At 40.9% G+C, this 14,027-nt stretch overlaps 1 protein-coding gene across 7 annotated transcripts in view; it reads left to right on the top strand.

Annotated features, from left to right (window-relative positions):
• The window catches only part of ERC1 (ELKS/RAB6-interacting/CAST family member 1), a 524,735-nt gene that overhangs the window by 217,506 nt on the left and 293,202 nt on the right, over positions 1-14,027 (top strand). For 5 of the 7 annotated variants that reach the window (XM_024204602.2, XM_024204575.2, XM_024204594.2 and 2 more), the window contains one exon: positions 8,793-8,804. The exons of the other annotated variants lie outside the window; for them this stretch is intronic. In XM_024204602.2, the coding sequence (XP_024060370.1) occupies positions 8,793-8,804 (12 nt within the window). The remainder of the gene's footprint in view (positions 1-8,792; positions 8,805-14,027) is intronic. 7 annotated transcript variants of the gene reach the window in all.

Raw genomic sequence — 14,027 nt, 5'->3', positions numbered from 1 at the left:
TTACACTACATCATTATGCTGACTTCTCAGTATCCATCCTCTGTCAAAGACAGGAAATATTAATAGCTGTTCCCTTCCTGTCATGCCTGCCAGCCTAGGCATAGTAGTTAGGTCCTGTTGGATAGCCAAAAGAAGGTGTAGTTATCTGCCACCCCTTCAGTATTGTGTGACACACACACACTCACTCACTCACTCTAAGTCTCCTAAAAATTCTGCAAAGACCAGTGCTTTGACCCAGGAGTCAAATTACGGTAATATCTGTCTGGTTCGGTGTTTCAATGAAAACTGAGAAATTGTTCAGTGACCACATCTCTGGTAGTCTCATCCTTCCATAAAATAATTTGAATTCCTTGCGATGCTTCATTCAGCCATTTGGGTATTTCACTTCAGTGCCAGGTTTCATGAGATTTCTACAGATGGATTCTTCGAATGTATTCTGCATAGAGTGAGGAGGTTACTTTTGCAGCTACCATCAAGAACTGCATTCAGTGCTGAGGGAGCAGAAGGGTGAAGAGAAATTAAATCTCGATGGAATAAATAATCCTACACTCTGCTAAAAAAAAAAAAAGTCTCTACCATAGTGAAGTCAGTGTCCATCTTTGTTAAGGGGAGCCTGTGTGGTGGGTCCTATTGAGAAAATGGGAGATGATGGCCATTTTGAAAGAGTTGTGGCTATGTTGCTCCAGGATATTAGAAAGACAAGGTGGGTGAAGTAATATTTTTTTATTGGACCAACTTCTGTTGGTGAAAGAGACCCGCTTTCGAGCTACACAGACCTGAAGAAGAGCTCGGTGTAGGTCAAAAGCTTGTGTTTTTCACCAGCTGAAGTTAATCCAATAAAAGACATTACCTCACCCATTTTTAAATTTCTATTTGCATTAAGTCTTGGAATTTAGATTTTACTTTAGATGCTTTAAGCTTAGGGGTTTTGATTGGATGTAATGACAATGCATGATGAGCATGGACATGAAAGGTATTACTATTACTACGTTTTTTACAACAACAATAACATACTCCTAACAACAACACAAGCAATAACATTTCCATAGTGATAATATGATGGGGTTGTTGTACAGTCTTAGTCATAAAACACAATACATTATACTTAGTACATAAGGTGGACACTTTATAAGCTGTATGAAAGGCTTACTTTTTAACTTGATATGTATATTGAAGCATGTGAATTTGCCCTTGTATTTCAGAGATTTTCTGAATCTTTGGTAACAGTGAAAGCAAATTCTGAAATCGATCAGGCACTAAACTAGTTCAGTTAAAGGGTATCTGGAACCTAAGGGCTACTTGCAAAATTCTATCTGCAGGCTAGTAAATAATATGATTGCCTGCAGTGGTAATGAGATTAAAATGTCATAAAAACATACTTGAAGACTTTCTGGGTAAAAGTGCAGACGTTCTCAGTGCTCCTTCCAAGCATATGGACCGGTTGGAGGGGTGTAGGCTCCCACATACCGAATCCTGCCAGGTCCATGGGGAGGATGCATGTGGGATTGGGTAATTCACCAAGACATCTGAGATGTCATTGCGGGCACGGGGCGTGCCCCACTTTCCAGACTTCAAAGCGTGTGCAGCCTGCCACAAGCCCAGGCCAGTGAGCGACCTGCATACAAGCTGCTTAAAGTGCCTCAGAGAAGCTCACATCAAGGAAAAGTAGAGGATCTGCAAGGACTTAGGCCATGCAATCTTAAGGACAGGGACATTCGTTTGAAGGTCCTGTTATTGGAAGCTACCCTTCATCTGGCTTCGGAGCCGTGCTGCTCTGACTCAACACCGAGCATGTCAGCCTCGGTGCGGAGTGCTCCACTGGCATCAGGCTCTTCCCATCTTCTCTGCCCCCAACATCTAAATGGGCAGAGAGGAAGTACTATGTCCCTGCCGAGGACAGGTACAGGTACTCAGACACTCCACCTGGGTCACTAGTGGCTCTGCCACCAACGAACGAGACAGGCAGGGACAAACAAGTGCAACCCCTAAAAATAAAGATGCTAAAAAGCTGGACTTATTCGGGAGAAAGGTTTAATCGACGGCCAGCCTGCAACTGCGTTTCTCCAACCAGCAAGCATTGCTGGGGAGATACAACTTCAATGTCTGGGACTCAATGGCCAAATTTAAGGCCTTCCTGCCTCAGGAGATAAGACAGGAATTCTTGGCCATTACGGGAGAGCACAAGCAGTGGCCAGAACCTCTCTCCAGGCTGCCTTGGACACAGCTGATTCGGCGGCAAGGTCAATGACAGTTCATTGCTACAATCCTCAGGGTTATCCCATAAGTTGCAGTAGCTGGTCCAGACCCTTTCTTTCAAGGGCAATGCGCTGTTCTCAGAACAAACTGACATCAGCCTATGTGGTCTAAAAGATTCGAGGGCCACTCTGCGTTCCTTGAGCTTGTTCATGGTGCCGGCCTCTAGTATGCACTTCCAGACACAGCCGCCTCCTAGATTCTCGGGCCCATCTTGCTAAAATCTCTACAAGAAAAGGGACAGAGGTTATAAATGTCACCAACCCACTCCATCCGCCCCGGCTTTGTCTAACTTCCTAGATTTTTAAGAAGGCATGTTGAAAAAACAGAAATTCCAACATGTGGAATTATACTGACCCCTACATCGGTCAACCATAAGGTTGGGACCTTTAAACCAACAGTACAAACCCTGTACCACTAGGGCTAAGTAACTGTTAGCAGATAACACAGCCTACTATTGTTATGTGGACCAACCACTAAAGGAGGATGAGACAAGTAACTAGTGAGGTTTCACACCTAAAGTTAACATAATATAAAGACTCAGGACTCTCCTGAGTTAAATTCCAGGTTCTGGAGCTAGCAGGGCCGGCTCCAGGGTTTTTGCCGCCCCAAGCAGCCCCCCCCCAAAAAAAAAAAAAAGCTGCGATCGCGATATGTGGCGGCAATTCAGCGGGAGGTCCTTAGCTCCGAGTGGGAGTGAGGGACCCTCCTTCAAATTGCCACCGAATAGCTGGATGTGCCACCCCTCTCCGGACTGGCCGCCCCAAGCACCTGCTTGCCAAGCTGGTGCCTGGAGCCGGCCCTGGGAGGGAGTATACACTAGTGGGTTATTGACCCTCTATCCCCATGTGCCCCCAACCTGTCACTGTCCCCACTTTCTGCTCCTATCCATCCTCTCCTGAGTTGCTGCCACTGTCTCCCCTGCTCTGTCCTCCTCACCCCTAGAGCTCTTGCTCTTGAACCCCCTTTCCTTCCTTTTAAGTCTCTTCCTTGAATTCCTGCTCTGCTTCTATCCTTTGGCTCCTGCTCTATCCCTCTGCTCTTGTCTCCCTAGTTCTAATCTCTCTGCTCCCCAGCTCCACCCCTGGCTTCTCTTTCCCAGTAACCCCCCTCTGTTCCTCACCCTCTCCTTCATTATATTAAGTCTACTTCTTCTCTTCCTCCTCCATACTGTCTGAGCACCAACATTGAGAGGACAAGAGCAAAAGTCTTCTTGTCTGAGTTCCAGTCCCTGGGCTGGAACATGCTCAGTCACTCTGTGGGGAGTGGCATATTTGCAGCCTGGTTATCATGTAGGAGCTGGGACAGGATAAAGCATGCTCAGTGCAGATGAAATCTTAGAAAAACTAACTGCCAAACTCGTTATAAGGAGACAAGACTTGAAAATTTATTTTATTGGACTAACTTCTGTTGGTAAGAGAGAGAGAAGCTCTTCTTCAGGTCTGGGAAACTTACTCAGAGCATCACAGCACAATGCAAGGTGGGACAGATTGTTTAGCCATAAGTAATTAGCACATATTGTAAGGGACCATTCAAGGTAGTGTGGCCCATTAACACCTCTGCAGCCAAAAAGAGGGGGTTAGTGGGTTACAGGTCGTTGTAATAAAGCATAAATCCAGTGTGTCTGTTCAGTCCATGATTTTTAGTGTCTAGCAGAGTAATGAATTTAAGCTCCCAGACTCGTGTTTTGAAAGTGTCTTGCTGGTTTCCTTTGAGGATGATCACTGATAGGTTAGACATAGAGTGATCACTTTGTGAAAAGTGTTCACCTACAGGTGATAGGAATTTTTTGTCTTTTATCATTTTCCTGTGTGAGTTCATTTGAGAGTGTAGTGATTGTCTGGTTTCACCGACATAGTTGTTGTTGGGGCATTTAGTGCTCTGGATGAGGTATAACATGTGTTGTGATAGACATGTGTAGGATCCATGGATCTTGAAAGATGTTGTGGGAGTGTCGATCATCATAGCAGTGGACAGATGTATACAGGTTTCTGTTCTGGCAGGGTCTGATGCCGCTTTGAGTTGATGTGTCATGGTCTGTGGGGAGCTTGCTCCTGATGATGAGCTTGGAGAGGTTGGAGGGTTGTTTGAATGCCAGAGGTGGGGGTTCAGAAAAGATTTTTTTCAGGATGGGGTTCCCATTGAGTATGGGTCATAGTTGTTTCATGATACCCTCTATGGGTTCCAGTGTGGGGTGCTAGGTGACCACTAGGGGTGTGCGGTCAGAGGGGTTTTATTTCTGTATTGAAGCAGATTCTCTCGGGGTATTTGGGTGGCCCATTCTATGGTGGATTCTACTTCTCTAGTGGTGGTTTTGAAGGTGGTTTTAAGTGTGTTATGGTGCATATCCTGGACTTTCTCTTCGGAGCATATTCTGTGGAATCTGAGTGCCTGGCTGTAGGTAACTGATTTCTTGGTGTCTTAGGGGTGGTTACTGGATCCACAAAGGTAGGTGTGGTGATCCGTAGATTTCTTGTATATGGTTGTTTGTAGGGTTCCATTGTTGAAGCTGATAGTGATGTCCAGGAAGTTGATGCTAGGGTGGCACTGTTCCAGAGAGAGTTTAATGTGTGGTGCTGGTTGAAATACTGGTGGAAATCTATGAGGAAGTTTAGGCTGTCTGTCCAGAGGATGAAAATATTATTGATATGTCTCAGGTATATCATTGGTTTCACGGTGCATTTGTCCAGGAATTCTTCTTCAAGGTGGCCATGAAGAGGTTGGCATATTGAGGAGCCGTCCTAGTACCCATGGCTATTCTCATGGTATGGACAAAAAGTGTTTGTTTTTTTTAATGTTAAATTGTTATGGGTGAGGATGAAATGGATAAGTTTGGCAATGCGTTTGGGGTGGATACCTGAGAGTTGTCCATTGTCTTGTAAATACTTGTAAATATAACCTCACCTACCTTGTCTCTCTAATATCCTGGGACTGTCACGGCTACAACGACACTGCATACAAACTCGTAATAAGTCTCTACTGAGCATGTGCAAACTGATTTTTCAGAATCTCAGCCAAATTTGGATGAATTTTCTTGGGGAGGGCAACAGCCACATCCCTGACACCAAGGTGATGCCTTTGCTCTGAATCATGGACGTGCGAGTGCATCTCAATGGTTATAAAAACTTCTTTAACTTAGGCAAATCTCTCCCTTGTTACATTAGGAATAAAAAGGAACAGACCCCAAGATCTGTCTGCACAGTACAGCAAGGATGAAAGGTCCATCAATAGCTATAAAACAAGTGAAATAAACACTAAGACCCCTTCTGCCCAAGACATCTGCAACGAAGGAACATGTATACTAACCTTCCTGAGTTTTGCTAGAGTGATAGGGACAGACTAGTCATCTTCCCTTTTCTCTCACAAAAGTACAGTCATAAAAGCTCTCTCTCAGTACAGCCAAAATGTCAGAGACTACCCCAGGACAGTATTCACCTTCCCCTGTTCAGCTGGAAGGAAAACAAACACACACACTCTCTCTCTCTCTTTATATATATGGGACCCATGACCACCAAAGCAAGTGGAATTAAAAGAATACCCATGGCCCCTCTCCTCTGTGCATTCACAATTCAAAGTAGAGCATGCATTATACTTTTACCCCCAATTGTATATGGAATTAAAGGAACAGACTCCTCTTTTCCTTGCTACAGCCAAATGGAGGAATATGCATACTCAAGCATGAGGAATAAATCATGGCCAGAATAAATCCTCCAGTTTAATCAACATATTTTAAAATATATATTTCTCCATGATTAAATAGTAAAATGATGTGCATCAAATCAGTTTTGCCCATCTGTAACCCAGAAATTTGGTTTAAGCTGGCTGTATTTTGATATAAATTGAAATAAACTCTTAAAAGGCAAGTGGTTCATTCGAGACTAGCATCTGACATTACAATTCTGTTGTCTCCCTATGTAAAATGTGTCAGAGAGTGCACACTTAATGAGGCTGGGGAGAAGGGCTACTGTGGGATCTTGTAAGGAATGCTCTGTATGTTCTTGCTTGAAGGGAAATTGGCTGTGTGAAGCAATAAAAATGATTATATTGCTTTGTAACCGAACATCTATCATTTATCTGACCCTGCTTGCTTGGGGAAGATGCTTGATTCTCTGTGCCTTTCTTGGTCAATTTCACTGATGTTGGTTTTGGAAGAAAGATTTTGTGCACTGAGATTCTATTGCTAAATTTCCAGTTACTTTATTTTGAGTGCAGTACGTTATACTGTGGCTTATTTTCACTCTGCAAGCAACAGCGCATTTGCAAACTTTTCAGTTAGCTTTACTATGGTTTTAGAAAACTATTCACACTGTATTCTCTCCCTTTTATTCTAGATATGTACTAAAGAGGCCTAAAATCCTATTTCACGTATTTCATATATTAAACCCTTACAGAGACCATGAATCAGCAATAACATATATTTCCATTTTCTTGGTAAGAAAGATCGTGCTCCTTAGTAAACTGAAGATGTGGTGTCGTTTTCTCTGTAAAAATCCTATGCAACTGGTTAAATAGCATTTCTCTGCACTGTAGAGAAACTGCAGGTAGCCCAACATAGCTTTTCCAACACTGGTCTGCCTGTCTCTTTCAGTGGCAAAAGAGGATACCTTTACTGCCAATTGGAAGAACTTAGTGGTTTGTTCAAAACTCCCTCTTTTGAGTGGTGTAATTTTTTTCTAGTCCCTAGTCCTGTGCTGAGTTCTATTGAGATCTTGAAGGAAACAATATCCATAGTATGAGTAACTACAGACTGACACTAGTGCACAAAGTGTAAATTCCTAAACTTGCACTGTCTGGATTCAACATTTGATTAAAATAGTCCTTTCCCCCTTTTTTCCCCTTGCAAGTCCCATAATCTCTGTTGTCAACCTGACATTTGTCTTCCCTTTTTTCTGTTTTTTAATTTACTTGACTGTTCATAATTGTGCAGTTAAACTCTTAAATTTAAGGACAGCCCCAGTAGACTTGCAACTTTTGAATCTCAAGGAGGTCTGTTTTTATATACACTATTTTTCAGCTGGATTGACTGAGGAGGCTGGAGTGTTAATGACTTGCTTCAAGATCATACCTACAAACGCCACTCCACACAACCTTCAGTTTCAAGTATATTCCTTTAAGAAACTTTTAAAGATCATTGTTTTAAAATACGAGAGTCAGTTGTTTTTTATTAGTTTCTTTTTTGCAAGCCACTGCCATACTTCTCAACTATACCTCATTTTGAAGGGTATCACCCACACAAATTTGGTATCCCATCATCATTATTGTTGAAAATATTTATATCCGAAATAAAGAATAGTAAAACTCAAGTTACAGTTATCTACACTAAAGGCATGAAACCCATAGCTTTTCAACTTTTCTGCATAAATTTTTGTCACACATTGTATCCCTCTTTTGGATCTTGGGATAGTGAGCAATCTGGCCACTGTAGTTTATTTTATAGAATCCCATATGTATTTAAAAGTCAAATTGATGTTTTTGAGAGCAGGAAATGTATTTGTCATCAATCCTTTTTTTTTTTTTTTAATAAAATAAAAGAATAGAGCATAAAGTTTCAAATCTGGGGTAAAATGATTATTTTGGGTTTCTGGATCTTTATTGAGCATATCACTCTTATCAGTGAAATTGACAATGGGTGTCTGTGAAAGGGGGATATTGGAGTTTACACCAGAAGGGCAATAATGAACCCATGGGGCCTCTTGCTGTACAGGAAACTCCAGCATGGCATCTTAGTCAGCCTTGTTGTTGAACATCATTGGAGAGAACTGTCAAAGGATATGCCTGTTTGTTCATTATTGTTTTTAGATTGCACCTTATGTGGAATTTGATTGTCTGAGTTAAGACAGCAGCGATGTGGAAAGGAGAGGCTGATGATTCTCTTTCTGTTTCGAGAAATTGTTCTAATGTGAAAACTATTAAAGATGGGCTGGATTTCTTTTTAGCTATGACAGGATAAACTAAGACCTGCAGCCATATGCACTTAATTTTGTCATTCCATGCCTCTCAACAAACCTGGGACATCAGCAGGGAATGTGGTTCCAGATAATGCATTTTTCGTACTCATTGAAAGAAAAGTAAAGCCTGAAAGGAAGGTAGCCTAAAGAAACTTATCAGGGTTGTAGTGCCACCTTGTATTTAAGATCCACACTTAAAAAAAAAAAATAATAATAATCCAATTAACATTCCTGAAGGAAGTTGGTTAGTGGTGTTCCAGTGCAATCCCAGAGGTATCTGAAGTTGGTTCATTCCCCTGCCTCAAGAAACAATTTATACCAGAGAGAATGTGCCCTAGAGAAACTCATCTCTAAGTAGAATGGTGTAATCTAATTAGAATGTGTGTCTTGTTAACTGAGAGGTTGCAAACCTTGGTGCACTTTGTTCTAGGAAGAACTTTGCTTGTGTGTGTGTTATTCTGTCTCTAATGCTGTACTAGTTGTTTTGTCCTGTTTTCTTGTGCTGTATTATCTCTGAACAGGATTCTCATTAACCCTTTCTCTAACTCTTTCTCTTTCGCATCTCCTTCCTGGATTTGCTGTTCCCTTCAGCCTCACCTCAAGGTCAGTATCCACTTTTAAGAAAGATGCTTATTAGACTGCTGTGGGTTAATCTAAAATTGAGATCTAACAAAAGGCCAGAACCAAACCACTTCAGGCATTAATACAGAGAAACAGGAATCTGGTCCAATCTATGGAAGTGGGAGTGCTGGCTTTGAAGGGTAAAGAATGAATTTTAGAAGAGCACAAAACTTGAACTTGAACAATTGACACAACTTTTTGTTTCCAAACCAGTGTACATCAAAGGGTATCACAAGATTTAAGTGTGCTGGGGATATGGAGCTTGGGGGAAGAAGATTGCTTGGTATTTAGGTCTTGAGTTCATGTGATGGTGGTCAGGGAAAATTATTATAAAAGGCAAAAAAAAAGCTGAAGTGAGACACTTAGGGTATGTCTTTGTCTATATGTGCAGCGTTTCAGTGGCACAGCTGTACCAATACAGCTGTGCTGCTGCAGCGCATCTGGTGAAAATGCTCTATGCTGACAGAAGAGACCTCTCCAGTTGGCATTAAAAAAAACACCTCTGCAAGCAGCATAAGCTATGTCGGTGGGAGAAGCTCTCCTGCTAATGTAGCATTGTGCACACGAACGCTTATGTCAGTGTAACTTATGTCGCTCAGGGGTGTGAACAGTCCAGCCCCCTGAGCGACATAAGTTTTGCTGACATAGGCTACAGTGTAAACATAGGCTTAGTTCTGGTGCTGTTTATTTTGTCTGGAACCTCAGGAAAAAAAGGGGTTTAATTGGTGATCATTGCTTCTGATTCATATTGAATGTAATACCAATGGGGTAATATAAAACATCAACTATTCATGTTTTGGTATAAGTTGGAGGCCCCCAACTTTACATGAATAGCTGAGACCAGCCTGGATGATACACCCAAACTGATTCTTCAGTAGTTAGTTCTATCTGAATAATTAGTACACTCTGAATCCAAGAGGCGTCATCAAGGATATGTATGACTATGCTGTATACACCCAACAGTGATTATAATGATCCCTTCTGACCTTAAAGTCTGAATCTCCTGGCCTGAAATTAGATCCAATGGTGTATCTGTTTCTAGGCTGAAGTTAAGTGGGGGCTATTACTGGTGTGCAAATTGCCCTTTTACACCCTAATGGTCCTCAGTACAGAGGAGTTTGGACATGCAAAGGTAGGTAGTGCTCAGTAACTTTAACATCCACATAGATCTATCTTCTGAGCGTGCCCAGTTATTTCTTGGCTACCATAGTGATAATGGGGATTTCCCAGCTGGTTGCAGGCTCAGTGCATACAGCTGGCCACATTCTAAATCATCTGGTGTTTGGGACAGGATTAACAATTGGAGAGTTGAATATTGCACCCATGTCATGGATTGAACAGTGACTCCTGTGTTCTGAGGTTAGCGCACACAGCATACTGTTGGGACAAGGGACCTGCTTTCATGAACCGCTCCCAGGGATTCCTAATTAAACTTCAAAAGGGCTCTGAAGGAGAGTACTGTATTGCTAACAGATGACCATTATTGCTATAGTAATCCCTAGGCTTCGTCTTCCCTGGCTTCATCTTCACAAGTTTCCGTGGTTTGCAGCTGCCCTGTAAATGAGGAAGTGAGATGGAAGATTGTAGAGAACTGGTGGCAGAAGTCTCTTGCAGAACATGGTTGATTGGGTCATAAAGTTGTTTTGAATCCTGGTACCCTGGCTATGTGAGAGGCAAGGAAGTGGTTCTTTGCCTCCATTATAGCATCTGCAAAGTCTCAGTAGATTTATCTGACTTGATAGTCTAGTTAACTTGAACTGACTGTCTGGCTGATGATATGAATCCTTCCTATGAGGAAATTATGCATATTTTGTGGGGGGGAAGAGGTCAGATTCAGACCAAAATGTCTACATCTGTGGCGGTGGGACAGTATCTAGAGAAGCCAAATACTAGGTCTTCCTTTGTGTGAGTTTCAGCAAGTGGTGTTCTCAGAAGCTCTGGATATGTTGGGAGAACACTGTGCTGGTACCTGTGTCTGGACTTCAATGTAAGACATGCTAAAGGTCTTCTGCAGCTAATAGTAAAACATTGAAGTTTGTAAAAAGTATAGATGGTCATTTTCTAACAAAAAGGTATTTCACCTAACAGTACTTAACTCTGTTTTGGACCTCATTATGATAATATTAATTGACCATTGAACTGGAAGGTTATGGTTGCTTAGGCACCAGTGATCATGAACTGAATGCATTCAATATAGGCAAATAGAGGACAGTCCCAAACAGGTGTGTGTGTTTAACTATAAATATGCACACACACACACACACACACTTGTTGCTTCAAAGGGCTAATTTTCCAAAGATGAGGAAAATTATGTATGAAATTGATTGGGAGGGAAAACAGAAAAATCTGAAAGAAAGTTGGGAAGAGTTTAAGAAGAGTTTGCTAGATGGTCAAAAAGCCACAATTCCACAGTCATGAAAGAGGATAACTTTGGTTAAAAGTTCATCCTCTCTAAGAGGGTTAGTAAAGATGGCTTCCTAAGCCTATATCCATGTGTGTGTATTAAAAAAATAAATTATAAAAAGGAAAAAAGGGGAAATAGATAGCAATCAAAATAAATTAGAAGATATGAAATGCAGAAAATTGATAAGGGGCACTAAAGACACCAGAGAAAATCTGCGTCTGACCGGACTCAGGAGGGCAAGGAGGAGTACACCTCTACCCCGATATAACGCGGCCCGATATAACATGAATTCGGATATAACGCGGTAAAGCAGCACTCCGGGGGGAGGGGGGGGGGCTGCGCACTCCCGCGGATCAAAGCAAGTTCGATACAACACGGTTTCACCTATAACGCACTAAGATTTTTTGGCTCCTGAGAACAGCGTTATATCGGGGTAGAGGTGTATTTTAAATATATCCGGAACAAAAGATAATCCTAACAATGGTTTAAGCCCATTACTAAATGGAGATGGTAAAATTGGCAGTTATGATGCAGAAAAGGCAGACGTGTTCAATAAATATTTGCAATCTGTATTTGGAAGGAAGTAGGATGATGTATGTTAAACTATCTACTAAGAATAAACATTTTTATTATAAATCAGCAGGCCTACATAACTTGCACCTAAGATTCCTAAAAAAGGTGGCTGAGGAGACCTCCGGCCTGCTTATGTTAATTTTTAATAAATCTTGGAATATTGGGGAAATTCCAGAAGACTGGAAGAGTGTTAATGTGCCAATATTCCAAAAGAACAAGCGAGATGACCTAGATAGCTATAGGCCAGTTACCCTGACATTAGTCTTTGGCAAAATAATGGAAAAACTGATGCAGGATTCAATTTTAAATGGTCGGAGTATAATTAATGCCAGTCAACATGGGTTTATGGAAGATAGGTGTTGTCAAACAAATCCGGTTTCATTTTTGAGGAGATTACAACTGTTAGTGCAAATTGGGATTATGGGATGGTTATCAGGGCTGGAGAGGTCTTTATGATATGTGATTATAATGTGTTTAAAATTATATCACCTAGAAAGTTTGAGTGCAATAATAATTCAAAGTAAATAATAAAATAAACAGAAGCTCTGAAAATATTACTGGTTAAGCAAATTTACCACAGAATTTCATGCTGAGCTATTGAGCATTCCCACTGGTGGTGGTAACTGTCCTTTGTGGAGCTATCTAGTGCTTAACTGAGGGAGTGAGAATTACATTAACACAATTACAATACAATTGGAGGAAAATAATGAGAAACATATGGTTAAAATCAGTCATATCCTGTGATCCTTTATATATCATAAAAATCTAGAAAACAGCAAGTGCCATATAAGGACAGATAGTGAACTATGGAAGGCCAGGCTAGCAAAATCTAATTCTATACTGGTCAGGTATATTTCAAGTTAGGATTGAAATATATTGGCACAGCTGAAGCAGGAAACCATAAAGCATAAATACAAGGGAGATTTAAAAACAAACAAACTAGTAATTTCTACCTTCAAATTTAAATAACCTATCAATGGGGAGGGAGAAGGAGGGGGAGGGAGAGCTTATCGCACTTCACCAAACTGAGCAATAATGAGTTCATGAGAACTCTATCTCTGCAAATCAGGTTGTTTGGATTTAGTTACCTAACTTTAGGCAAATCAGGTTGTTTGGATTTAGTTACCTAACTTTAGGCACCCTCTAACAAAGCTTTAGCCTAATCCAAATTTAGGAATATTAGTACAGGTGGCCTGACTTGTTTAGCATAATTCACACAACAGTCTCAAAGACTTTACAAATATGAATTAAACCTTACGCTATCCATTTGAAAGATGGAAGTAGTAATACTTTTTAACAATGAGTACAGAGAGGTAAGTGTCAGAGCTATCTTCCATTGCCCTGTTTCTTACATTCAGGTTTGCTGAAAGCTCTCAGCACAAACTCAAACTTAAGTACAATATCACTTTTTCAGGAAAGTAAACTAGGATCTTAAAAACACAAGGTTTTCAGGAACTGTTTGCCCTCTAAAATAGAATACTGATTCCACTAGGAAACACTGAAGAGCACTCTAGATCTTGTATAGCTAAGTGGAAAGGAACTGTTGGTGAATATAGGCTATTAGTCAGGTAAACAGTATAGTTCAAAATAAGAGCCCATTGCAAGATGTGCCTGTATAAACTGAGTGGAAATCTGAACAACTCCAGGCTGCCATAACCTGGTAAAAGAAAATTTAAAATATAGTACCACCTCAGAATAGAAGCTTCACTCTACCCCTCATCCCCAATCCTAATACAAACCTAAGATGTAAAGATAACTCTTCATGTACTTCAAAGGCACAGTTCATAAATATGCCCCTTTTTAGTATACTAGTTCTCAGGTACATAAATGTGGGTTATGGAGGCTTCAGCATGTTACTGATAATAGGTATGGTTGGTAAGGTTATAGGAACCATCCTTTATGAAGTGCTTAGTGCGTTACAGTATTATCTGACTGTGTTCCTTTCTCTATTCATTTTCAGTTAGCCACCTATTCATGAAATCAGTAAATCTTCTTTGTTAAAAGTACTATGCCTACTTACTACTATGATAGCTCCCAGTTAAATTGCTGTTAGAACAGGAAGTATTCCATACACAGGTATGTGTTGTAAGTAATAGAGATGTAATTGTAACAGTTAATAGAGATGTAATCTTATTCTACAGAATGTTTTCAGTCTTCCATGGTAGCTCAGCACATTGCAGGATCAGGCTCTGGGCTAGCCAGAGAGATTAAAATTAACCAACGAATTC

Source organism: Terrapene carolina, unplaced genomic scaffold (genome assembly GCF_002925995.2).
Source record: "Terrapene carolina triunguis isolate 2854851 unplaced genomic scaffold, T_m_triunguis-2.0 Scaffold190, whole genome shotgun sequence".
NCBI lineage: Eukaryota > Metazoa > Chordata > Testudines > Emydidae > Terrapene > Terrapene triunguis.
The sequence above is the reverse complement of the archived record's forward strand: the minus strand, read 5'-3'. Positions and strand labels throughout refer to the sequence as shown.